This window comes from Brachyistius frenatus, unplaced genomic scaffold (assembly GCF_029030835.1).
Source record: "Brachyistius frenatus isolate BFR_SWC_R1_liver_20210118 unplaced genomic scaffold, ASM2903083v1 Contig_91, whole genome shotgun sequence".
NCBI lineage: Eukaryota > Metazoa > Chordata > Actinopteri > Embiotocidae > Brachyistius > Brachyistius frenatus.
In genome coordinates, this window is record NW_027210690.1 from 64,495 (window position 1) to 91,876 (window position 27,382).

Genomic DNA, 27,382 nt, shown 5'->3' on the forward strand with positions numbered 1-27,382 from the left:
TAAAGTTGCTTGGCGGGTAACATGGAACGGTTTTAGTCTCTTAAATTGTCTGACTGCAGATATAATGATTCACAGAAGATGCTAACCTGGAATTAGTTTGGACTTAAATAAATATCAGCTTAGAAACGTATTACAGTAAATTAAACTACTCTATTGTTTTCTATTCAGTTTTTTTAGAGACCTTTTTTTTACAGTACAGTTTTCAGTAAGTGCAACAGTAAGTTTTCCTGTTTGGAGGTCATCACTGGGTGAATAAATAAACTTAAAACATCCATCTTTACGGGGAGAACTTTTAAAGCAACCCTGAAGTTCAGAAAGTGTTTATTTGAGAGCGTGGGTTTACCTGACAGAACAGAAAATAACCAGGTGTGTAAACCTGACATGTTGCCCTGCTGTTTGGTCTGTCTGGTGAGTACACAGGCTCAATAAAGCTCTGTCTCCTTCAGGTAGGTAGGGGTGTGTGTGTGTGTGTGTGTGTGTGTGTGTGTGTGTGTGTGTGTGTGTGTGTGTGTGTGTGTGTGTGTGTGTGTGTGTGTGTAAAGTGACTTCAAACACGGCTCGTTTATTCGGGGCGTAGAAATAACATTCACCTGGTGAAAATGGACTTTCGAGAAGCAAGAAATTAGAAGGAAAGTGTGTCTTTCTGCAGCCTCACAGTGAAAGGGAGGGAGAGTGGGTGAGAAACAGGAGGCAGGAAAGGACACGAGGAGGAAATGGATGGAAGGAGTCAGAAAAAAGAAAAACAAAAAAAAGAGAAGAATGAGAGAGAGGTGTGAGCAGGAAGTGAAAGTGAGGAGAATTAAAAAAGGAAGTGAGACAACATTGGGATGAGGAGAAGGAGAGAGGATGGTAAATGTGGAAGACGCTGAAGAAAAAAAGAAAAGCTTAAAGACACTGAAACAGACCACAAGGTGTTTAAAACAAAAAGGTGACAGCTGTAATTATAACAGCTTTGATTTTAAATGACCGAGTGTGATGCAGTAAAATTTGCACCTTCAAAAGAAAAGTGGAAACAAATCTTTCGGGAAAATCTTGTAGTGAAATCCAACTGTTCATGTCAAGAACTAGTTTCCTGAATTATAAATGGGGTAACTTACTGTCTGTATCCCTGCAGGCTGAGAGGTTACGGGGTCTAGCTGCTGACTGGGCTGTTAAACGAGGTCCTGAACAGAGACCTCTTTGTGCCCGCTCCCTCTACTGGCAGCTGCCGGGACTACAGGGAAGGAGCAGCAGCTTCCACAGTGGCACACTTGGCTCAGACATCTGCAACATGGAAAAGTGATGCTTAGCCTTCTTCTCATTTGCAGTAGGTCGGGGTGACCGTGACACACTCACGATTAAGAGCTTATTTACCACGACTATGCACAGGAGCAATGGAGAGTGTGAACGATCTTAAAACTCTGTAAAACGAGAGGTCGAAGGACTCTGGTGGATTTGTAACAAGGGACAACCACACGTCCACCAAACAAGGAAAAACTGTTATATTATGTTATGCTAAAACCTAATTAAGGAAAAACATACAGGAAACTTTTAGAGGGTGAAATATGGTGGAATAAAAAAAGGTCAAGTCAATAAATCAGTAAATATTAGCATACAGAAAACTGTTATAATCCATCTTGTAGTTTAAATAATGTTGCTTCTTTCGTAACTTCAGTTCTCTGAATCACTTCGGGCCTCTAATAGAGAGCGAAGCTGAGCAACGGCTCTTCAGTCCGGCTGCTGTTAAATCAGAGGAAGAGGAGCCAGTCCGAATAGAGGGTCAGGTATGAGGGAGGAGACGGACACCGAGGTGGGAGGAGAGATGGAGAGTAACTATACAAACTCACACACACATTCCTATCTTTACATTTAAATATGCGGTGGAGGGAATAGAGCCACCAGTGTATAGGAGGGGAGGGGGTGTATGTATGTCTGAACTCAAGTTCTGCTGCTTCCTGATTGGTCAGAGTGCGTAAAGTAGTCACAGGCAGAGGCGGGAAGGGGGAGGAGGGGTACTGGGGACAGGACAAAAAGGTCAGTGCTCCCTCTGGAGGTCGGAAGGTGGAAGTGCGGCGCCAGCGGTCACCGGGGCCCTGGGGTCCTGCTGGACTGAGTAGCGGATCACTTCTCCAGGACGCAGTGGGAGCCGGGCTGGGACGGTCCAGTACATCTGCAGCCGGTGGGTGTTTTATGTGGAGCCTGAAGGAAATGGGTGCACCCTGGTCGTTTTCCACCTACACAGTGTATTTAAAGTGTAAAACTACTGTCCTTTTGAAGCTGTTTTTATTTACATCCTGCAATATTTAAACTATATTGGAGCAATTTTGACTGGCAATCGTTTTCTCCCCCCCCTTAAATAATGAATGAAAAAGACTTCAAGTACAGTATTAAAACCTTTACTCGGACATGATACAACAAACAGAAACAAGATTCAGAATTAATGACTGAAAAAAATTATTCATATTTTTTTGTCTTCTTTCAATCCCCGAAACACAATTGTCAATCAGCTCCACATATGTATGATGGAGTCGGACACAAACAGGACGAAGAACAGACACCAGAGAAAGAGAAAATTTCAAAATAAGAGCGACAGATTTCGTTCTGATTTTTTTTTTACAGTTCTTGTATTTGTTTAATACTTTGTAATGAACAAAAGATGAATAGCATAGTTGGAGAAGAGGGAGACGGGGAAACGAGACAAAGAAAACTGTGAAAGGTGTTGTTTGTTTGTTTTTTTTAAAGTGAAAGATAAACAATTAAGGAAGATTCTAGATCTACTGCAAAATAGTTTTTTTTCTGGTTTTCTTCACGACTAAATCACCTGATCCGAGTTCTTTAAGTTCCTGCCCTTCTTTCTCTTCCTCACACCAACAACCACCTCCTCCCTTAAGGAGAGCAATCAGCTGATCCTTCCTGACAAGTTCATCCAAAGGAACCAGATCCTGCTCAGAGGTGTGCCCTCCCTGCGAACTTGACCTGTAAATTCTGGCGACCTTTGACCTGTGTCGCCACAGTCTCTCTATTTTTCTGAAGCATCCGGCCACAGCAACACGAGGACTCGGACACAGTTAAAACATCTAACCGAAGAAGAGCAGGTCGAGCACTCGGCTCGGCCCTGTTGAATCATTCCTTATTTGCGTCTCACTCATATGCATCTCCGTGTGTCTCAACAAACCAAAGCGGATGTTTTCCAGGCTGCGGGACCCAGATGAGGAGCACCAGTGCAGCTCGAGCACCCGGAGGGGGTCCACCCGCCGGTCCACTTCCCTCCCCTGGGACCATGTCCTCCCCCTCTCCACACGAGCTGTCACTCCATTCCTATTAGGGTCCCCTCTTCAGTACGCATCACACAGGCCAGGGTTAGTGCACACTCTTTAGTGTGCTACACAATAATCACAACATACATGATGGACAAGCACTTTGGGAGGGGGGGGTGGCTGGCTGGCGCCGCATTTCAAACCGCTTGGCAGTGATAAATAAACCAGTGAGGGTGGTGGTGGGTTCAAGGCTGCATAGCACACTGTGCCTCATTGACCGTAACAGGATGGGCCTTGGCTTCAGAGGGGGTAGGGGGGGGTGTAGATAATTTATACACCATGATCAATTTTTCAGTCATATCCTGCGATTCATCTATAAAAAAAAAAAGAAGAAAAGAAAAAAAAAAGCATATTCAATCAAGGTGGCATCTCTGCCGTCAAGTAAAGTAAGCGAAGAGTGAATCCCGTCGGCAACGCTCGTCCCAAAGACGAAGCTTCACATCCGTTTCAAACAGTCCAAGAAGCATCGGTTCAATCGGTTTCCACGTCCGCTCCAACGCAAAGCCCGGTCCATTTTCTTTTCATCCCCACGTGGTGCGAGTGAAGCAGCGGTTAAGTTGTGAAGTAAAGCAGTGGACACGGGGTTGAAGTGAGTGAAGGAAGGAAAGAAGGAAGGAAGGAAGGAAGGCTGGGTCGGGTTGATAAAGCTTAAAGTTAACGAGTCGGTTAAATCGCCCCTCCAGCTCGGCTCCTTTAACGTTATTCTACCACGTTATCTAAACGGCGCTCAGCAAATCACAGCCGGAGCTACAGCGTCTGCCGGTTGAAAGGCTGCAGACCGATTCCATTCACGCGTGTGTAAAAACACACACACACACACACACACACACACACACACACACACACACACACACACACACACACACACACACACACACACACACACTATATATATATATATATAAAAAAACTAGAAACTACAACACCCAACCAGCAGCTTTTTGCTAAAACAGTCTCGCCTGATGAGCAAAGCTTGAGGTGCCTTTAGCATCCAGAACCTGTTCAGCTTTTCCTGTTTTCTCATCTTCGAAATGCTAAAAGCTCGTAGCAAAATGTAGAGAAACATAGAAATGGCATCACAAAAACTTTGCTGTTATATGGAGGGATGGGAATCCTAAACAGCCAATTATATCAACTCATGTAACAGACTAAAGCTAAAAAATCTACAGAATGCCAGAAACACAATGCATATATTGCAAGTCAACCGTTTCACCACACGACCACAATATGAGTACACGAGTTGCATATTTTGACTTTTTTTTGTTTTTTTTGGAAGAATTGTCAACAAACATTGGCGTCTGATCAGAGAGCTCTCTCTCTCTGTGTGTGTGTGTGCGTCCCATATTTAACGTCACCTCGTGGACCCTCCAGCGCTTGACTGATTGTATAATCGTTCCCATCCCTGGTTATAAACACGGTGCAGTAGCAGCAGGCTCAAACATTCAACAGAGGAAGCTCCTAAAAACTAAAAACCCTCCAGAGAGAGTTTCTGAGAAATCAACCAACACAAGCGCACATCGTTGAAGTTGGCTCCGACCCTCGGCTACTCTCCGAGGGACAGAGAGCTCGTTTTGGGGGTCGACTGTCTTAAGATGTGAAGGATCCTTCTCACTCAAGTCTGAAAACGCTTCAATCAGCTCATCTGAACCAACTCGAAGCGACAAGCACGGCACGAGAACGCCGGCAGACGTCAGTGCCTCCATCTTGCTTTTCTTTTTCTTTTTTTTGCCAACACAGTGGGGCTGAAATGTGACGGACACCACGGAGACCGCTTCGCTGAGTCGACCGTACGTACTCGAGGATGGAGAGGAACTGAAACGACAACAAACTCTTTGAAAGGTTGGACCGACTTACTTTTAACGCGTTTAAAAACAAAAAAACCCACCTGTCTTACAGGTGGACTGCCGGCCTCTAACGCCCACATCACATGGGGGAGGGGTGGATTGGGGGAGTCCTCTCTGAGAAGACGTATTTGGACTATCTGCAGGGCAGGAAGCTCATCACTTCAGCAGCTACTTTTCATTGCTTCTACTCGATTTAGAGAAAAGAAAAACTGGCTCTGCTTTAATCAGCGGCAGCCAAAATGCACAAGCACTTAACTGGTATTTCTTTCCATGGCTGGGAGTCTGCAAATTAAAGTAAGGGGGTCACAAAATAATAAAAGAGAAATATCCAATTTTCTTTTCTTTTTTTCAAGCAAAGAGTGGAGAGAGGCCGTCTCATTGGTCTCGGTACTTGCATACTGTGTTTGCATTGATGTGTAAGTCTTAAACTAGAAGACCACATAAGTCATTTAGCACCTAGTAGAGGACTGCTGTACCTCTTCCCTATAAGATTACACTGTAAAATGTGTTGATAACTTCTACTAAATGAAGGCTAAATACACCTCAGAATATCAGCACTCTTTTTTTTGTGTTATTTTACTAACAGTAACTGCAGTAAATCTTGACGTGTACCCCGGTACTGCTCACCTCTGAGCGGTGTGATTCATAGTTTGCTGTGTTTGTAGCTGCGGTTGACCTTTTTTTTTTTTTTTTTTTTTTTTTTTTCCGTTGCAATGCTCAAGATTCAAAAAAATTTCAATCACAGTAAATGTCAAGTGCCTTTGTCAGCAAAAAAAACAAAACAAATCCAGCCAATCAATTATCAAGAGCCGGCAGGAGAACATTGGCAGACGTTGGTGCAAAAAGCAGCAATGTGAGGTGTGGTTTGGCCCTGGGCTAAAAAAAAAAAAAACAGTATCGCCGTGACGTCGGAGACGAGTCGAATGTTGATTCAACGGCAAAAAAATTGAGCTTTTAAATTCACTTTCTCAGGTGTGAACAGGCCTTTTTGTTTCTGCATGGCTCCTGTGTTGTTTTTTTTGTGTATTATTTACATCTATTGTACAAAAGTCGCAAGCACGGAGCCGATATGGACTGAATGAAGATACCACAGCTGTAGGTAGTAGGTGTAGGATTTCTCACGACGTAGGGCTAACTCATTTCATTATTGCATTACAGCATGACGACACATCAGAGGTCTTTTGTAATTCAAACACGGATGCAATGTTTGCCAATCCACGAACAGTGGAGGCTGCAAAAACACACCCAAGTTTGATACCGTTTCACGAGCAGGAAGAATTAAAGTTGCATTTCTGCCACTGTGGGATCATTTCAGCAGCTCTTTATATTTTCTAACTCTGCTGCTGTTTTTCATGTTGCACAAAGATGGAGCTTTCCAGATAGGACAGAGTGCAGAATGCCTCTCAAATCCATCACTGTACAAGGACACTACGATAAGTGCTGGGTAGAGGAGTCAACAGTCTCCCCTGTAGTAACAGTGACCCGGATACAGGATGGCCAATCAGAGGCAGTTTTCAACCTATCAAGATTAGGAGACTTTCAGAAGTACTGGGTGTTTAGAACAGACTGACGTTATGTGTTCAATCATTTTGACTGGTGGTTGGCGTTCAACCCCAAACGGGTTATTTTCTGCGCAGGAAGTGACTAATTCGATAAGAACATCCGATTAGACAATGATGCAATGAATGAGAAAAACCCTACACATAGTACCTTCGAGTTCATCTTAGGTGTCTGACAACGGATGGTCATTTCTAGGAAATGGGAACGTTTACAGTTACAACTCACAAAAGTGCATAAATGACCACCAGCGAAAGAAAAAGGGGGTGCGGGGGGAGAAAAGTGAAACAAATACTTTTTTTTTTTTCTCACACAAAGCTGTAACTTCCTGTTAGCCTCAAGCTGTTTAAAATACCAACCATCTGCCAAAGTAGAGAAAAAAGGATAAAATCAAAATGTGTATATATATATATATATATATATATATATATATGTACATATATATTTATATATACGTATATATATATATATATAAAAATTCAAGTCATTCTTGTCTTACAAAGCCTGCTGTGCGCATCAGGGTGGGTGGGACAAAGTTTGTGTGTCCAACAAAGTGCTCCCAGCCCTCTTTTCCTGGATTTCAATGCCTTGGAAAAAATCTCTCATTTCATGAGTACAGTACTTCAAAATAGAAACTCAAACAAGTTTCAGCATGAATATTCAAAAAAAGAAAAAAAAAAATATTTCAATGTTTATGAGCTTGGATGAACCCACTGGGAGTTCGCCTGTCCGTCAGAGGACACCTCCTGACAATAACAAGTGAATGTTGGACAGTTGATTGAAATGCTATGCACCTGATTTCAAGCTAAGAAAAAAACAAAAACAAACATACATGAGTAACTAACCTGCTAGTGATGGATATAATATACAGAGGTGTAGCCAGCTGTAACTGTAAGTAACCCACGTAAAAACCAGGGAAGCACGACAGTTACGCAGAAGCAAAAAACCCACTGCGAGATGAAGATGGGAAAACCGAAGGCTAACTTAAAGTTAAGACATTAACTGTATATGCGTGAGTAAAAGGGGATAAATTCCTTGAGCCATAACCCCTTCGCTTGAAAACTGAGAATGAGAATCGACCGCGTGTGTCTGTGGGAGTATTAGCACGCTGTTCATTCAGAGCAATATTATCCGTGTATTAGTTATGTTGTATGTCAATCCATGTATTTAATTCAAGGATCTGCGTGTGTGTGTGTGTGTGTGTGTGAAGATAATTAGCCAGGGTGACGGGGAAGGGGGGGGGGGGATATGTGTGTTTTTGTGTGTGTAAGTGTGACAGCCGGTACATTAAAACCAGCAGGTGCTGCAGTTAAGTGAGGCCCAACAAGCAGAGCCGACGGCCCCCCCACACTGGGGCGGGGGTGGGGGGAGGGGCCGTGTTGGTAATCCTGGTGTGCATTGGATCCTGACCGGACCGAACCTGGCTCCTCTAGGTGAGCTGGTGAGGCGCCTCGAGCATCTCCATCAAGAAGGTGTCGATGGGCGTGTCACCGATCAGCTTGAAGAAGAACAGGTGCTCCAGGCACTTCAGGCCGATGGAGCGCAGCGCCGGGAGCCGCAGGAGGAGCTTTGCAAACCTGGCCGACGGAGGGAAGGATGAGAAGGAGAGCGGTGGGAGGAGTGATTAGCAATCAATCATGTAAACTTCAGTTCAGAAAAGGCATCAAGAAAAATGATCTGAAAATGCCAACACGTGGCAAAACATGTCAAACGGACGAATGATGTCACATATTGAACTGCATTTATTTTGTAACATAAAAAAAATAGGATGACTAAATAAATATAATGTAAATTTTGTATCTGCGCAGGTTCGTTTGGCCAGATGGGTGTTTGTTTTTGTCCCCTTGACCTTGGGAGGGTGGAGCTGCTAACATTAGCATCCTTACTACTTTCACTCGATACAAGTAGGGTGTGTTTCTAAAATGCTGATATTCTGGTCTGATTTTCAGCAGTTTGAGGTCAAAGTTTATCCATTGGTAGCTTCCGTGTGTGTGTGTGTGTGTGTGTGTGTGTGTGTGTGTGTGTGTGTGTGTGTGTGTGTGTGTGTGTGTGTGTGTGTGTGTGTGTGTGTGTGTGTGTGTGTGTGTGTGTGTGTGTGTGTGTGTGTGTGTGTTCCAGCCTACCTGCCCTGCTGGTCAGGGTATTTCTGTTTACAGTAAGACTCTAGCGATGCGTACACCCGCTCTCTCAGGAGCTCCACCTCACTGGGGTTGGACAAACCCTTGGCATCTTCAGGTGAAAACAAATGTTTTAATTATCTCCATTCAAAGTTCCCTTCAGATTTCCAGACCATAATATGTCCACTTTATTTTGGTGACTCTACAGTGAGTGTACCTGGGTTGAAGAGGATGATTGCTCGAAGGCAGCCCAGTTCTGTCTTGTCCATTTGCATGTCTCTCATCTTGCTCACGAGCTCTGTCAAAACCCTGAGGAGAGGAGAGGAGAGGAGAGGAGAGGAGAGGAGAGGAGAGGAGAGGAGAGGAGAGGAGAGGAGCAGGAGAGGAGAGAGGAGCAGAGAGGAGAGGAGAGGAGAGGAGAGGAGAGGAGAGGAGAGGAGAGGAGAGGAGAGGAGAGGAGGGGAGAGGAGAGGAGAGGAGAGGAGGAGCAGAGAGGAGAGGAGAGGAGAGGAGAGGAGAGGAGAGGAGAGGAGAGGAGAGGAGAGGAGGGGAGAGGAGAGGAGAGGAGAGGAGGAGCAGAGAGGAGAGGAGAGGAGAGGAGAGAGGAGAGGAGAGGAGAGGAGAAGAGAGGAGAAGAAGCATGGGAATGAGCGGGAGAAGAAGATGAAGAAAAAAAGCATAGGAAACATAAAAACATACATAAATATATAAATAAAATATACATAAATAAAGGAGGGAAGAAGAGAGTAAGAACAGAAAGAAACCAGACTCCATCACACATTTACAGTTACTTGAATGAAAAGACTTTATGCCCCAACTAGTTATGGCATGGCTGAACTGCTGGTTCTGCAGAAAGAAAAAAACAAAACAAAAAAAAACAGTTAAAACTGACCAGGTTGGCAAACTGCTGGTTCAGGCTGTGGCTGAATCTGTTTTTAGGTTTTTTTCCTACTTAATAATTCATCGTTTGCTTCTCTTTGTTGTGTTTATCATTAGCTCTGCGAGCAAATGCGTGAAAGTCGTGAAAATGGCTGCCAAATGTTGAAATCTACCACGGCTGGAGAAGAAAAGTGTTAAAGTGCCTTTTAACTGATGACTCCAACGATGTACGAGCATTTCAACAGGCAGGGTTCAGATGCTAAATAATGATTTGGAGTTTTCAAAGCCCGGCGATGCACCGTAATATCGACACGTCAACTTTATCGGCCTGTCAAGGCTTTAAACAAACACCGGCCAATATAACGAGCTGATAAAATGATGCTTCATTTACGAGCAAAGATTGATGCTGGACTTGAAATAAATATGGCATTGAAGTACTTCTCCTATTTTGCCCAGTGATTGTGTACATTTTGAAAAGCATTGTATTTTATGTAGAGCAGGCATAATGTATTAATTCCACATCTTCATGTTCTCTGCAATTTCATTAAGTGAATACCGTCTCATTTTAAGATACGCAATGAGTTTGTTGAAAATGATCCCGTTTAACACTTTCACTGTATCCTCATGAACGTCTGTCTATCGAGTGTTTTTTATTTGAAACGTAAAGTGTCGATGAATGAAGAGAGAGACGTAACGAAGGCGAGCTTGTAGATTTGGTGCTCTGCTTTGTACTTTAAACGTCATCCATTCATCTTAAAAATGGCCTCAGAGATTCAGTTATTCAAGAAGAACGCATCCAACAGAAACAAACAGTAAACATGACAAAAATAAATAAGAATACTAAAGACTCATCTCACCAACTCACCCACGGTTTCAGTCAAAGGAGTTACCATGCGTGTTTATTTTATTAAGATGTGTTGTGCAATAGTACATGAAGAGGTTTGCTGTGAGCCGTTAAGCGCGTCCCTGCCAGGAATATGAAAGAGGAAAGAAACAGACGCCAACGAGTGGGAGGAACGAAGCGGTGACCTTTAGGGACCGCTTATTTGCGACTCCGTCATTCGTGATCAGAAATCTCCATCTGTTTTTTAACGATGGGGATTTTTAACAGACACCACCCAAATCAGGCTGTTTTTACACACACTCACACTCACTCTCACTCTCACTCTCTCTCTCAGTCGCAGTCTCACTCACTCACTCACTCTCTCTCTCTCTCTCTCACACACACACACACACACACACACACACACACACACACACACACACACACACACACACACACACACACACACACAAGCGGACCGGATGAATGTTTTATTCAAATCCAGTGGAGGAAAGAGGGAGTGGGTTTAAGTTACACACATCGTTAATGTTATAAAATGGGTTTTTCCCATCACACAGGGAGTATATATTATTGTTATACAACACCTCCAAAACGCTACGTTAGGGGATCTAAAAACTAATCCAACACTGGAGTAACAGTGTCTCCTCACTGAACCGCAACCGACCATAAAAGCCCCGGTGAAGCTGGAGCTCCACAATATCAACATTTTGATTCGATAAGAAAAGGCATCGGATTCTGCCCGTCGACGCCACAAACAATAATAACTGCACAACAATAGTTCCCCGAGTGGATCGAACAGCCGCCCGCGGATGTCGTTCAGACTTTTATCTCCTAACGAGAACGCTGCAGGAAAAATAAAAAGCCTAAACGCACGGAGCGCTCAGCGTCTGCTTTGTGGTGGTTTTCATGTTGTTGACTCAAAAGAGGAGGGGGGGTTCAAGAAAGGTGTTTGTGTAGTGGCGTAATTACCTGTCAAATATGGCCCCAACCTCGGCATTGTGCGCCCTGCGTATTCAATCACAATGTGTTATTACAATGTCATTACACAGTTTCATTGTTATTACAGTGGTGTGTGTGTGCGCGTGTGTGTGTGTGTGTGTGTGTGTGTGTGTGTGTGTGTGTGTGTGTGTGTGTGTGTGTGTGTGTGTGTGTGTGTGTGTGTGTGTGTGTGTGTGTGTGTGTGTGTGTGTGTGTGTGTGTGTGTGTGTGTGTGTGTGTGTGTGTGTGTGTGTGTGTGTGTGTGTGTGTGTCGTCTGAGCCCTTCAGCTGAACAGATGTGATTTCACTCAGTGAAAATTTAAAAAGTAGTTTAAAAACTACTTTCAGATGTATTTTAAAACTGGGACTACATGTTTTTTTATGTCATGTTATCGATATATTCTGTTACATGTTTCTAAATGTGCACCTCTGATTTATGACATCTGTGATCTCACATAAGGCACCACTACATTCATGTGTATTAAAATAAGCAGAAAGGAGGTTATCGTAAATCTTATGAGCCAAACGCAAAAAAACCAGCAGAAACCCATTAGTGCACATGAATCCGTTCACATGTGAAAAACTGAAAACCCTCAGCTTTTCATAGGAATCGCTCTTTACATGTTAATAAATTACAAAAAGGAACTTATTTATAGTGTCTTGAAGTACAAAGTACAACTTTTTTTTTTTAAAACAACAAATGAACAACGCACAAAACAAACCAATAACATAAAAAAAAATTTCATGATAGGAGAATATTCTCCACATATATATAAATATTATCTATCTTTGTCATTCCCATCACTGATTTGATGACAAGATTAGCAGGTACCTTTTTAGTTTGTTGAGCGTTGTGTTTGTTTTCTGAAAGGTTTCTTGTTTTGTGCTTTGTTCAGTTGTTTCGTTAAAGATTGTTGTGTTTTGCACTTCGTGGCCTATTAACGAAGAAATCTACCTCAAGTAAGGTTTTACAGAGAAATGCCTCTCTGGTGGTTAAGTAGCTCGAAACAGATGCCGATGCCAAGCTGAGACAGAAGCCTGCTGCTAGAAGAGAGCGGTGCCAGAGGAGAAAATGATCAGAGGGAAATAAATCATTGAGCCCTGAGCCCAGCTAGTTCACTTTAACCCTGACTGAAACTAATCTTTTATATCGATATAATTACCGTCTAATTAACACGTTGTGATGCAGTTTGGGTTTTAGGTATAATTCATAGTAATAACGTCATGAACACGTTAAATCCTCCCTGGAGAAAGCAATAACACCCCATCATGACTTTAACTATTATTTATCACTGCGTGAGAAGTGTCGAGCAAAAAATAAAAAGGTTTTCTTTTGACGTGTCAAAAAATGTAACTTGTGAAGTTGATGCAATAATGCAGAAGACTGAAGAGGCCACATCTGTAGTTATGTTTTGTTTTCAAATTTCTAATTATGCAATAAGCATTTTGAGATCTCAAAATAACACGCTTGTTTTAGACAAATCTATATACGACCCCGTTTCCAAAAAAAGTTGGGACGCCGTGTAAAATGTGAATAAAAATAAAGTGCGTCACGCAAAACATGTCCCAACTTTTTTGGCATCAAATTCAAAATAACCATGTGTTTTTCATAAAGCAATAAAAATGGCTCCCTTTCAATATGTGATATGTTGTCATTGGCCTGTTTGCAATTAAATATGGGTTTATGAGATTTGCAAATCATTGCATTTTGTTTTTATTTACAGGTTGTATGATCCTGGACTGACAGTGTACCCGTGGCCAGTAAACACACAGTACTCTACAGTAATATTTCTATAAAATTACTTACAGAGCCCGTGACCTTCGATTAGATATAAAGACTGGAAGTGATGGCATCAATCCTACGAATTACAGATTAATATCCAATCTCATTTAATAAACATAAAATAACAGACTGATATTATTTTATGATATGAAAGAAAATGTCAATAAGTGCAGACGAGATAACAGAACAAGAAAATTCATCACCAAAATTATTACCCATGGCCTCGACAACGCTCTGCACAATAATGGAGTTTAAACTCGTACATGAAGGTCTTTTTAAGTATTTACTTTTTATTTTTATATTTTCCACGTTAGTATTGTACATTCGCCAGCCATTAACACATCAAATGCGACGAGAGGTACTTTGCCACAGTGTGTGTGTGTGTGTGTGTGTGTGCGCACATGCATATCTATGGGTAAGCATTAGTCACCAGTCTCCCTGGCATGCGCCGTCATCCTACAGGCAGCACTAAAGAAGCAAAGTCTCTCAGCCAATTACAGCCAACGCAGAACACAGCAGCTGCAGCCAGCCGAAGATAAAAAAACACTGGACCCGAAAACTTTACCCACTTCCCACTACTCCAGCTCAACGTGAACCGTGTGCGTGTTGACGATTATGAAAACACAGCGAGTGTGAAAAACGTCAGAGACATCCACGTGGATAAATAGAGGAGAGGAGTGATTTTTCATTCTTCGTGAAGCTTTCAGCACTAATGTGGATTCCCCTGGGGACTCTGAGAGGGGATTTTGTCTGGCTTTTCAGTATCAGTTTATTTTAGGCTAACAGCAGATGATCCTGGTGCTTGTGTAGAAGTGGAGCCTGAGCAATTTTGGATTTCAAAGTGAAGTAGAAAAATGCCTCTGAAAAGCACTTAACATAACATTATGTTAAGACCCTACCAGTTGACACACATGGTTTTTTTGTTTTCATGGTTGCAACGTTCCTCTGCAAGTGGATCACCCAGACAAACTCCTGAACGCTGGGGATGTTGTGTGTCTGTCTGTCTGTTAGAGTTATGCTGCCGTCTGTGTATTACCTGTCAAAGATGGCTCCGACACCTGCGCTGTGGGCACTGTTCCTGTGGACATGCAGGCCGGTGGCCAGCAGGATCCCGTCCTTCACGGAGATGGACCGATGGGAGAACGACGCAATCAGGAGTTCATTCCATCCTGTTGGAAAAGTTGGTGTCATTTTTTATCAACAACATGCCAGTCGCCAGTTTTCACATCCTGAAATCTTACCGTTACTGTTTGTGAACTGTGACGGCTGTTCAGAGGCTCTCATTTTATTTTTGCTGTGGTATCGACATTGGTATCAAGAATTGTGGATTTTCTGCGGTATTGGTGTCGACTTATTACGACTAATTTTGGTATTGTGACGCCCCGAGTTACAGTAAAACAAAATGATGGGAAGGCAGAAAACCCTAAAAACTCCAGATTGTGTGAAAAACACATCCTGCCTTTGCATTCACAGACTACAATCCCAACTTACTTTCCCTTTATTTTCATGCTGCGCAAGTTAAAACTCTGAAGCCAATGTCAAGAAGAAAGAGAATTTGTTTTCCTTTTCTTTTGCATTTTAAAAAACTCTTGAGCGTTCGGAGTTTATTATGTTAACTGACATTTCACAACATGTGAAATATGAAACCAAGGTTGTGCTCGTTACTCGTAAAAATAAGCAATATCATTTCCTATTTAATAAACTTGGTCTAGTCTGACCGACTCACCTGCACGTAGCAAGATGACCTGGTCATCCAGGGGCAGCTCGGAGAAGTGAGGGATCCTCTTGGCCCACTCCACCAGGGTGAAGAGCTGCTTGTCTGCTGCCTGGCAGATGTTGGTGACAGGATCGTTGGGCTGGAAAAAGCAGATGTGTTGAGTATTATTGGTTATAATTTTATCACAACTTCAATGTATTATTGGTAAGAACGGTCGATGACGACTGTTAAAGCAAAGTGTCTGAATAAATAAACACAAGTTTTAAATACAAGTTATATGTCAGAATAAACTAAAAAAAATATGATAAAGTGGAAATCACCTGATTTGTTTCAACTTAATTTGATTTCATGTTAAACAAAGCAGCTCAAAGGAACACAGCCTGCTGTTAAGACGACTCACAGAGCTGCCGCCTGAACTTCCGTCGGCGTGAAGCTCCGTCTTCTGCTCCACCGCCATCTCCGCCTCCAAAATCTTCTCCACCGGCATCTCCTCGTTCACGGCGCTGGTTGACTCCACCTCGCCCTCTCGTTCCCTGTTCCTCTGTCGCTCCTCTTGGACAGCTGCAGGACGGGTGTGAAGGGGGGGATTAAGAGTGCGGAGGAGAGAGGAACACAGGAGAAAAACAATAAAAGGACAAGAAAGAGATGGAAGGGAGAAGGTAGGAGAGGAGAGGAGAGGAGAGGAGAGGAGAGGAGAGGAGAGGAGAGGAGAGGAGAGGAGAGGATGAATGGAGATGCAAGATAAGTGCAAAGGAAGCAAGAGGTTTGGACAGTGATGGAGAACAGAAAGGATGAAGGGAGAGGAAGAAGGAGCGAAGAATATCAGAGATGAACATGTGAAAGACGAGAAAGATGAAGAGGAGAAAAACAAAAGAAGCAAAAAGAACAGGGAAAGAAGAGTAGGACCAAATTAATGTGAAAAGACGAGGGACACAGATGTGTGCATTTCATGATAAAAAAAAATTAAAAAGTCTCTCATACTGTCTTTCATACTTCTTTCAGGCCCACAACAAATGCAGAAGTGGATCGTAAGATATATGCAATGTAAAAAATTACAAATTACATTTGTTTTTTCAAAGGTTTGACTTTCAAATTGCTGCAACAAGGAAACTGGGTTTCTTTAGATGCGACCGTGTGGAACTTTTTACACAGCAACTGCAAATACAACAAAAATAACTAGATAAAATAAACAAATATTAAGGCATCAAATTAATAGCTTGCTGCAAATCCCTCGCAGTAAAAAGTTATTAAAGTGTTTATGTGGGTTGTTTCGGTCGTAAAATTGGGAATATGAATATTGGAGGCCTGATCACCAACCAGCCAAACTGATAGTTCAGTCATATTTTAAATGCATCCTGATATGCATCCTTTAAAATGCATATTGCTATATTTGAACTATATTTATTTTATTAATGTTTGTCTTGTGTTTAATTTTATGCATTTTATGTTCTTGTGCATTTCATTTTTTTTCCTGTATTTTTAAATGTTCCTTTACATCTGTTTTTATGTAAAACACTGCATGTGATTGTTCTTGTTTGGAAGCACTTTGAGCTGCATTTCTTATACGAAAGGTGCTCTATAAATAAAGTTAATATTATCATTATTATTATTATTATAGAACAGAAAATGTTCAGATCAGTCCAGTCTCATTAAAGTTTGTGAATTGAATTGCTGTTTTTGACCGTCACTTGAATAGAAACAAGGAGAATCTCAGCATCAGCAGTAATGTTTGAGATGTTATTAATGTTTAATTCAAATATTTTGGGATTGCATCTGAAAAACCAGCATGTATCAATATTTTAAACAAAGCCTCTGGCGAGGAAAACAGCCATTTTTGAATGAATGAATTAGTACATTTTCAAATCCTAGTACGTGCACTTGTTTTTAATGGCCTCGATATCATCATTTGTTATCGTTGTGTGGATTTAACAGAGAAGAAGAAGGGATGTGCTCGTGGCCACGCCTTCCAAAAAGTGGGCTTATAACAGAAAGTAGATACTTCTGCTGCAGAGCCGGGCGTGAAATATGTTTGTGGGGAAATACAATTTTTTTTTTTTTTTTAAATCTACCCTTCCTCTCCTGACTGTCGTAACTGTGACCTTCCTGGGCAGCACCTGGCCGGAGGGGGGCGGGGGGCGTTAACAGTAAGTTAACTTGTAAATAAAGTTGGAGGATGATTTGCATACTCAGCAAACTTTCCCCGTATCCATACAGCTTAAAAAAAAAAAACCCACACACATGGGGAAGTAATTGAAAGGCTGGCACAGAGTCCACCTTTGAGTTCGGGCAAGAAAGGGTGGAGAAAGAAATATCTGAAAACTAGCTCCTTCTATTTACTGATAGGCAAATCTGCCTGCTCCTCGTTCACTCATACAGACACAGCCACACACCCCCTCCCTCCCTCTTCTCCTTACATCTGTCGTTCATCTTGGCCACTACAGAAGGAGGGAGGGGGAGAGAGAGAACGAGAGGAAACAAAAAAAGAGGAAGAGAGGGGGAAAGGGGTTAGTGTTTACAAGGCTTACCCACCCCCATCTCCCTCTCTACCACTCCTCACTCGCTCTTTCTGTCCTCTAATCGTACACATGTTAAGTCCTTTTTTTTTTTCAGAACCTCTGCTGCTTTGTTCAGGCTACGCAAGTGACAAGCCCAAAAAAAAATAACATCATAGATATTGGAGGTTAAATTCTGCCATAACGACATTCTTAAAAAAAATATATATATATCGGTAATTTCAAGAACATACGTTCTTTTCTTTTTTTTATTGTTACCAGAGAGTTTGGCCTCAAATAGTCAGTAAAAACAAACATATTACTGCGGTTTGTTGTAGATCTGAGCTTTTATAACCAAACCACTTCCACATTGCTGAAGTCGCTTCCCTCTTTTGGAGGAAAGTCCTCCAGCGTGGAGCCACTTTATGTTCAAGTTGCATCAGATCGTTAAACTGGCGTTATGACATCTTCACGTCCACAAACCAGAATATTGCCATTATCACAATATAAAATATTTACCAAAAAAATCATACTAAAACTATACTTATTTTATCAGAAACAACACAATATAGCACATCCCTATAGTGAAGGCTTTGTTTCATTTAGACATGGATGACTTTATGGCTTTCTTCAGACATGCCAAGACTTATATACGCAATATTTGGCATTTAAGATGCACGACTAAAGTTAAACATAAGGTGAGTGACCCTTTGTGGTGCCGCCGAGCTGCAGCGTTTTCTCATCGTGTGAGTGAAGTGAGGACAGATCTCTGACCTCGGTGTCAGACTCATTTTAAAATCAATTCCTCTTTGCCGTCTAACCTGCTGCTTCTGAATAATAACTGGGATTACATCGCAGCTTTTCATCAACCACTTCCTGGGCAATTGTAATTGGTTTGGAAAATGACATATAAACACATCCTGTGATATTTTTTGCGCATGCCAATGTGACTGCACTGACAAATTGTTTTTACAACTTTGGATATATATGTAATATTTTGATATCTTGTTTGTTCCTGTGAAGTCTGTCTGCATATCCAGGGGGCTGTTCAGTTCATCTACAGTAGAGATAATAGCTTTTTCTTTGTGTTTTAATATTTCCTCTCACCTGCCACACACAGCAGATGGAAATGATCTCTTTCCAATCATCTTGATTTTGATTTGATTTTTTTTTTTTAAATTTTATACACTTTATTAATCCCCGAGGGGAAATTTCTTCGCTACAGCAGGGGGGCTCTCAGGGGGGAGATGCTGCAGCAGGCTGCCACTAGCGCGGCGCCAGGTAACCTGACCTGAGGTGCATGTTTTCCTCTTTTTGAGATTGATGTATTTTATACACACTCCCTGTTATAAATTAAACTAATTAATTCAGACTTGTGCCGTGTTGAAAATCCTACTAAGTCTGATCTGGTAAGATTGCTCTCATAACTTAATAGATCATGTAACGTGATGGGTGGCCCAGGATTTACAGATTGAGGGTTTTGCAGATTATGCTGAATGTACCTGCTACGGGAAGCAGCTGCCTCCAATGTTTCTTTCATCTGTATTAACTTAATGCTGCAGTGATCATAAAAATAATCAATTTATCAAACATACATCGAGTCATTAATAACCTGCAATATATTTTGCAGACACTTGAACAACGCGGGATACGGACCAGCAGAGGTTCCTAAAGCTTTGGACTATTTCCTTTTTTTTTTATTATTATTATTAAAGCATTTTAAGCTCTGTCAGCTTATTGCCACTGTCCCTAAAAAATAGTAATCAGGTACTACAGACAGGAGTTTCACATTTCATTTTTTAGAAATGATGGGAATTAATGTAGCTGTTAACAAGGCCAGACAGCGGTGTTAATATTCTTGGTTGCTGCTTTTCATTGGTCCAAATCATCGTGGGCTCTTAAAACTGATTGAGTCACCTGATTATTATGACATGGTTGTGTGATCCTTTCAGACAAAGACAAGACAACAACAGCCACAACACATTATTAGGCCAATTGAAAGTAGCTTCAAGGACTTTTTGTCTTGGTTTATTGTATTGCAACACTAAATTACAATAATAGTAGTTAAGACTTTTGGTATTGATCAACAAAAATAATGTATGACAGTGAATACCTCTTTAGTAGTATGAAAATGACTGGTGGGTGTACAGTGGATTTTAGGATACTGCCAGGTGTCAAGGATACACAAATTGTGTCCTCTCATTTTGGGGTAAATACTGTTTTTTCTCGACTGGATGTGAAGGGGAAACATATGATGAGCGTAAATGACACTTTGAAATGTTGACTTTAAATGAAGCAGCCAGTGATCTTGGACACAGACGGCGTGTTTGTGGGCGTACAGTGAAGTTGTTGAAAATTAGCTAAATAGTCATTTACTTTTGACATTTAAGGTGAACATTGTGTGGATGAAAAGGTGCCACAGGTGGCTTCGTTTTTAGAGGTCAAGCACAGAAGTGGTTGTTTCCTGCTTGCTCACCTTCTCTCTTCATGCCCATGGCCAGGCACTTCTGGTAGCGACAGTACTGGCAGCGGTTCCTCTGTCTCTTATCCACCATGCAGTCTTTGTTGTCCCGACAGGTGTAGGTGAGGTCTTTGCGCACTGTTCGCTTGAAGAAGCCTTTGCAGCCCTCACAGCTGTAGACGCCATAGTGCTTACCTGGAGGGAGGGAGAGAGGGAAGAGGAGAGCCCAAAAAGTTAGGGACAAAAAAAAAAAAGGAGGACGAAGGCTGAAAATATAAAGCAGTTGCATTTAAGACGTCCACTCACCGGAGGATCTGTCTCCGCAGATGGCACAAAGGCGTTTCTGGGAAAGCATCGGCCCTGGGCTGTGGGGGGACATCTGCTTCAAGCCCAGTGGAGGTTTCACATCGTCGGAGCTGCTCACTGCATGGAGCCCTGACATGGACACTGTTGAGTTGATCTGAAAGAACAACAGAAAACAGGGTTAACACAGTGACAACAGGGACGACTACTTTCCATGGATTTCCTAATTACGTTTCTTTTATAATATTTCAAAGTGAAGGGGTGACGTCATCACCTTGATCACACAATAAACATAAAGTCGCAGTGGGAGTAACTTTGTGGACCCTGAACACCATCTGTCCTCTTATTTCTCTCAGATCTCAGAACAGTTAAAAAAAAAAAAAAGGGTTTAAAACACAATTCATGGCACGTAAATATCAGGACAAACACTGGGCGCAAAACTAAAGTAAGAAAGAGCTAGAAAAAAAATAAAAGTGACTCCATGGCAAAGAAAGACAAAGAATGACATCGTGTCAACATTTCTGGGACAAAAAACAGAATGAAATCCGTAACAGTGGCTGGTATTTAAAACGTTACTAAAACATACAAAGCAAGGCGTTAAACTTTACCTGGGGGCTGCTGATCGGGCCGTAACCCACCGACGGTGTGCCGGGTAGGCAGGGCGAGCCCAGCGAGGAGCTGATAACGGAAAAGGGGGAGCCGATGCTACTGATGGGACTGTTGACCCCGGCGGTGGTGATGGGAGGCAGGGAGGTCATGGAAGCGGCCGAGGGAACCAGCGGAGGCGAGCGCTGGCCCGACGGCGGGGAGGACACAGACGAGCTGTCTGGGCTGCGAGAATCTTGACGAGAGACAATCCAGAGGGAGAATATCATAGTAGCACGATGTAATAATAAAATGATGCGGAAAAAAAGAAGCTTGGTAATAGATGGGTTTCTGAGTGACGTCTGAGCTGCTTTGCAGGTGTAAAAAATATATTAAAAAAATATCTTAAGAAGAGAAACGACTTGTCCTCATCAGGGTCATGTGTTTGATGTCACGGTGGGGTCAACATTATTTTTTAAATCATTTTCGATGCATTTCAATGCAGTGCTGTCTTCTAACCTCTAATGAGGCAAATAAGAATAATTTACTTAATGCCAAATAAATCTGTTAAACATCCTCAATGCACAAAGAAAATTTTTGCTCTTAGTAAAATTCGCTTTGTTTTTAACATGGCACACATAAGTGCCAATTACACAAGATAACTTACAGCACGATTTGATGTCCCTACGTATCTCAAAGTTTATTTCACTTTGCTATAAGCCATTTTTAGCTCTGTGATCTGAATCGAGTATAATTCTGTCCTTTTTGGTTCCGATTTATTGGCACCGGAAATAGCGGGCTTTAGATATTGGTCAATAAAAATGTGAATAGTAAAATGTTTCATCATCCTGCCTAAGAGCTGACCCTTTCTTCTGCAGCTGCCTGTACTGCGTTCTCTCTGCTTCAGGCTGTGTGCTTGGTTGTCGTCTGATCTGATCTGCTCTGCTTTTCTCAGAGAGAAGAAACAAACCAGTGTTGCTCACCAATCATCTGCTGCAGTGGTACTTCACACCACAAATCAAATCAACAAACATCAATTTAATTACTGAGAACACTTCTTTTCACCTAATTTATAATTCAAGGTATGTCCTCATCAAAGGTCTCCATCTATTTCTGACCGGGGACTCAGAGCATAAGTGAATAGAGTGCTGATGCTGATTTAAAGGTTAACAAATACCAGGAACAAAGATTTAACTTTATACTGTCCTTACAACACAGCAGTCGTATGACAGTTGGAGGCAATAATTGCTCATCTTTGTATAATGTTTTGAAACTTGGAGACGTTTTTTATACATCACCATCTAATTCTATTAAATCACATGCTGTCATGCTGAGAAGACACAATGTTCAGACAAATGGGAAGCCTAATTTAAAATAATCTAAATTATTTAAAAACAACTACACTGCTTTAGAGTGGCGGGACGATTGCAAATGATTGCATGACCTGGAAGAACCCCAGTGTGTTTTACAAGCTTTAATATTCTGTTATTTAACCACATCTTTGGGTAGGTTCGTGTCATCATACCCCAGATATGTACAAGCCTGATCTTTTTATGCATAATTTATAAAATCACCGACATTAGTTCACAGATGCCATGACGGCCGGACAAACATGTTGCTGCATTGCTGACAAATAACATCTGTGCCGTTTGTTTTGCTCACCTCTACTGTCTCCCATGATGGTGGTTGGGCTACAGCGGCTGTCTGGCGGCTGTGAGCCGACGTGCTTACGTCTTCCAACGGCCCGCTATCGAACTCTAGACCGCGGACTGAGGCCCGGGCCGGAGTTTTGGGAAAGCCAAAAACGGGTCTGAAATTCCAGAACAAGAAAAGTGGACCGTTTAAAGGACGAAATGCTGTGACAGCCCCCATCGCTCCGATAGCAACAGCGTAGTGACAAAATAAAAAAAGTCTATTTCATGCATTTTCTTTTTTTTTTTGGGGGCATTTTACAAAACGTTTACAGCAGGACGCTGCAAAGCGACCAGCTCGATGCCGAGACGTGTCTTTGTCCTGTTTACAGGACAGGACGAAGACAGGACAACTAAAAACAGACGGTGTATTCACCACGTCTCGACTCAACGCAGCGACACAGATGGAGCCGACACGGACAGCTAGCGACCGTTAGCCGTCACACAGCTCGTAAACTAACCTAATTTAGGACTGGAGATCTAAAATAATAATAATAATTAAATAGTGAATTCATCGTAACGGTGCTTAAAGCTAACGAGGGTCTGCTGTACCTGTTTTTAAGTTACTAAAAATATACTTTAAAAAAACCAAACACAAAAAAAAACCGTTATCGCTAACCACGCTTAGCCACCTAGCGCAGCTAGCACGCCAGTTAGCACCGAGGTCCTCGGTAGGAGACCCGATAACAAACCCAGTCTGTCGCTGCTGTTCCTCCTCCTCCACCTCCTCCACCACCACCTCCTCCTCCACCTCCTCCTCCAGCTCACACACCGGCCAAATGCCGTAAATGTGTATCTGGTGCAAACGAAATAAAGAATTACTGACGGTTTAGCGGCGCAGCTTCTCCTCATGAAAAAGATGTGGCGACCAGGCCGCTGTGTCCCCCCCCTCCCCCTCCTCCTCCTCCTCCTCCTCCTCCTCCACCTCCTCCTCTCCCCCCTACACCCCCCCTCCTCCCCCCGCAAGGATGAAAACATGATGATGGAGGATTTTGACTCAGTGCTCTCTTACAGCCCCCCCCCCCCTCCCCCAGGGCACGAGGGGTGAGTGAGGTCATGTTGTGTCTGCGCGTGTCACCGAGCGAGGGAGACGCACCCAGCGCGCGCGAGGTCACGAGGTCAAGACGAGTTCAGCTCGAGCGCGTCTTCACAGGTTATTTTCGGAGCAGATCGATGCGAACGATCACGTGACCTCTTCCGCTCCTTGCCTTCGCTGCCCCATTTCTGCTCACGCAGACTGTTTTCTACCTATATTTTATTCTATATTGATTACGTGCGAATTTCTGATCTTATTCCTAATTTATTTATTCTTTGAAATATATTAAATTAATTTAATGTAAAAATATAAGGGTAGTAAAGAAACTTGACTCTTATTCACTGTAAACATAAAAGCACAATCGTTTACATTCTCATTACTACTGTGGCAACACACACATCAATTTAATCAGAGATTTTCTATTGTCATCAGAGATTTTTTTTTCCCCAGTTTTCAGTGTCGAGCAATCAATCAATTTATTTACGTTCACTCTGAAAAGTATCTGTACTTTTTACACACACAAAAAACATGCAAAATATATTTGCATAATTAAACTGAGATGTACTGATTAAAAATCAACAAAATATGCAATAATATTATTATTATTACAAGTACTTCTAGTTTATATGAACTGTGTTTTTGTTGTTTCTCGCATTTGACAGAAAGGTTTAGACAGAGAGACTGTGTAGGTGTGGAAATATGAATTTTACATCACAAAAATTAATAATAATTGAATATAAGAATGTAATGAATGAATGAATGAACCCTTTAGGGCTTCCAGGGGAATTTGCTTTGCACAAAGAGCGTCCACAACAACAACAACAACAACAAATGACAACACATAATCTGAAAAACAAAGAACAACATCATAATATATCATAAAAACACAATAAATACCATCATTTGGGAAATACATAACAGACATAAACTGCTTTTCAGGACTTAAAGTTTTAATGGCTTAACAGATATTTAAAAATAATAATCAGTTCATTTTGATAATGACTTCACCATTAAAAAATTTCAGATAAAAATGCAGCTCTTGTTGAGTACAATATAAAAAACACTCCCTATTTACTTTTCTCACTGGATTTCAGTTTCCTTTTATCTGTAAATAACAACACTGTTGTATTAGAAAATGGTTCTGCAGTTTAAAAAAATGCTTTAGTTTAAAAATGGCTTGTATGAACATATGAAAAGGGAAAAGTCTTTAAACCATAACATTGTTGTTCTTGTCATCTCCTGAGGTTGAATGCTGGGAGTTACCAGGAGGATTTTGTTTTTTTAATACTTTATCTCCTCCAAGAGGACAAAGACGGTATTACAAGAAAACCCCACACCTCCCTGAATACTTCCCAACTATACAGGTATTTTTTTTTTTTTAATTAAAGACATGTAACTACTTTCCAAATTAAATCTATACTCTTTTATTGCAGTCCAGGCAGTCATTGTGGTCCATTTATTTCACTTCAGAGGGGAAAAATCTAAACATTTGTGACCCCTACTTATTGGTTATTATATTTAATGATGCAAGTTTGTCCTCAAAACTTTTGAAGATTTTTTCTGTTTGCCAGAAAAAAAAACCTGCAGACGTAATTGTTTCATTAAAATACAGCAAACTTCAATTATTTTTTTAATTCTTTTTGCCTGAGTGGAAGAAACACAACAAAACACCAAGACTGATTTAAAAAAGTGGGGTTTTATTTTTTGTATTCTGCATCCATTTTACCGACATGAAAACAATATCACATATTACAAAACAGGATAACATGAAAAAAAAAACCACATAAAAGACACAAAGACATAAAAGCAACACTTGTGAAACCCTGAACTCCTACATTAGATTGAGTTCAGTGACTGAGGATCTTTTTCATTTTAATTTGATATTTATTAAATACATGATGAAACAGGCCTATTTCCAACATGTCACAGCATGACCTTAAATGAAGTCATCCCACTTACTGTTGCAGTTCCAAATCTTTTTGCTGCCTGAAGTGTCCACAGTCCTCTTTTGTGGACTGTGATTTTTTTTTTCCTACATTCAATCTGATCTGCAAAAAGAGAAACAATTTGACTTAAACAATCGAGACAATTCAACCCTAAAAGAAAAAGAAAAATGCTCATTTGCATGTCTGGTTGGGATCAATATCCTTCTACTTGCTCAAACGTTGAAGTCTTAAATTAAAAGGGATTTCATCGCCTCATTATGGTCATAAAAACCTTGAAATTAAACCTCAAAGTCTGAACTTCCACCTCAGTGTTGCATTTCAAACCTCAACGACTCATCAGTGCAGAAATATGTCACTGTCCAAATATTTCAACATGCATGTGTGTGAGTGCTGCATGAGGGATTAGCCTCAGTGTGTGTCCACTAGTGATTAGCCTGGTCAGTGGGCCTGTTGTGCATTCACCCAGGCCATTAGCATATTAATGCAGCCCCGCTCTTGATCTCCCTCCCACCGTCTCTCTCCCCCGCTCTCCCTCGGCCTCGCTCTTTCTCTTTCTCTATACATATTTCCCAGACCGAGTTGTCGCTTCCTGCAGCTTCAATCTATAAATCTCACCAATTTACGCCACTCGTGCTGTGAAGCAGCGGCACAATCTCACCACACATTTTTTTTTTTTTTTTTTTTTTTTTTTAAGGTGCCTTCTTCTTTTCCCTCCAAAAATGCCCTCTTGTGCTCTCTCTCTCTCTCTCTCTCTCTCTCTCTCTCTCTCTCTCTATACATCAGATCTCTCTCTCTCTCTCTCTCTCTCTCCGCCTCATTCAAATCCTCTACTTTCTCTCATTTTCCCTTTTCTTTCTCCAAGTCTGGCCCCCTGAACTTTGTCAAACACAGGAAAACACACAGAATCAAATTCACAGGGGCAAACACTGAGAGAAAGACACACACACACACACACACACACACACACACACACACACACACACACACACACACACACACACACACACACACACACACACACACACACACACACACACAGACTCCCTCTCCTCCTCATTCATTCTCCCTTTCTGTCACTCTCACCCCTTCCAGTGCAAATCTGGCGAGACCCTCTCTAGACTCCGGTGCTGAAGTGCGAACCGGACACATTCAACTGTACTTAACACGGTGAGAGCTATTCAGGCCTTTTCTGCTCCACAGACAGACTCTAACCCGGCTTTCCAAAAACGGGACACGCCTGCTTCTGCAGATCAGGCGTGTACAAGCGTTTAGACTTTGCACCTGTGTGGGGAAAGAAAATGAACAAAGTAAAGAATATATTCCATCGGAAGTTAACAGACATTTCAGCATTTATATTGATTTCAACACTGTTGATTGAAACCTGCTGAAACTAAAATTTTCACAAGAGGAAGTTGACGATCTTCTTGAGATTTAGGAAAATTTTTGATTTTGAGATTTTTGCACAAACTAAATTTGTACTTCCTGTTTGGCTGCTTGCCGCCTGCCATCTCTGTTTGGTGCCATCACTTGTCAGCTGTGATGTTAATAACTCACCAGCTCGTCCGGTAAACCGTGGCCTCGCTAAAGTAAAAAAAAACTATTTTTTTTCTTAAGCTTTACTTTAAACACCTGGATCGACTGAAATATTAGTTTCTCAACTTGCCACTCTGTTACAAATAAAACCCAAAAGCTTTAATAGATCGAGTGGTTCTGAAAACCTGATCTGGAGCTGACCTCCAAAAATGTGGAGAGACGTTCCTACAGGCTTTACATTTACATAAACACACACTCTCCCTTATTGAATATCCCTCTCGCTGTTTGTCTTTCGCTGTCTCTCGCTCGTCCGCCCACAA

At 41.7% G+C, this 27,382-nt stretch overlaps 1 protein-coding gene across 5 annotated transcripts; it reads right to left on the minus strand.

The window, feature by feature from the left end:
• Nucleotides 1-2,359: 2,359 nt before the first annotated feature.
• Nucleotides 2,360-23,461, minus strand: rxrba (retinoid x receptor, beta a). Of its 5 annotated transcripts, XM_069710409.1 has the most exons (13): nucleotides 23,374-23,461; nucleotides 22,519-22,666; nucleotides 20,880-21,112; nucleotides 20,275-20,428; nucleotides 19,984-20,163; nucleotides 17,430-17,450; nucleotides 15,416-15,576; nucleotides 15,025-15,154; nucleotides 14,335-14,467; nucleotides 11,507-11,542; nucleotides 9,032-9,123; nucleotides 8,821-8,926; nucleotides 2,360-8,274 (listed from the first exon to the last, which is right to left on the minus strand). In XM_069710409.1, the coding sequence occupies exons 2-13, from the start codon at nucleotides 22,532-22,534 to the stop codon at nucleotides 8,127-8,129; spliced, it is 1,410 nt and encodes a 469-aa protein (XP_069566510.1). In that variant the 5' UTR covers nucleotides 22,535-22,666; nucleotides 23,374-23,461; the 3' UTR covers nucleotides 2,360-8,126. The 5 variants fall into 5 exon arrangements, with proteins under 5 accessions (XP_069566510.1, XP_069566512.1, XP_069566513.1 ...); XM_069710411.1 differs by lacking the exon at nucleotides 17,430-17,450; XM_069710412.1 differs by lacking the exon at nucleotides 11,507-11,542.
• Nucleotides 23,462-27,382: the final 3,921 nt, after the last annotated feature.

Coding starts and splice junctions, on each gene's coding strand:
- rxrba (XM_069710409.1), bottom strand. Junction 15,577..17,429: donor GGCCAAGATGAACGACAGAT/GTAAGGAGAAGA, acceptor CCCGTCCTGCAG/CTGTCCAAGAGGAGCGACAG. Junction 8,275..8,820: donor TACCCTGACCAGCAGGGCAG/GTAGGCTGGAAC, acceptor TCCGTCGGCCAG/GTTTGCAAAGCTCCTCCTGC.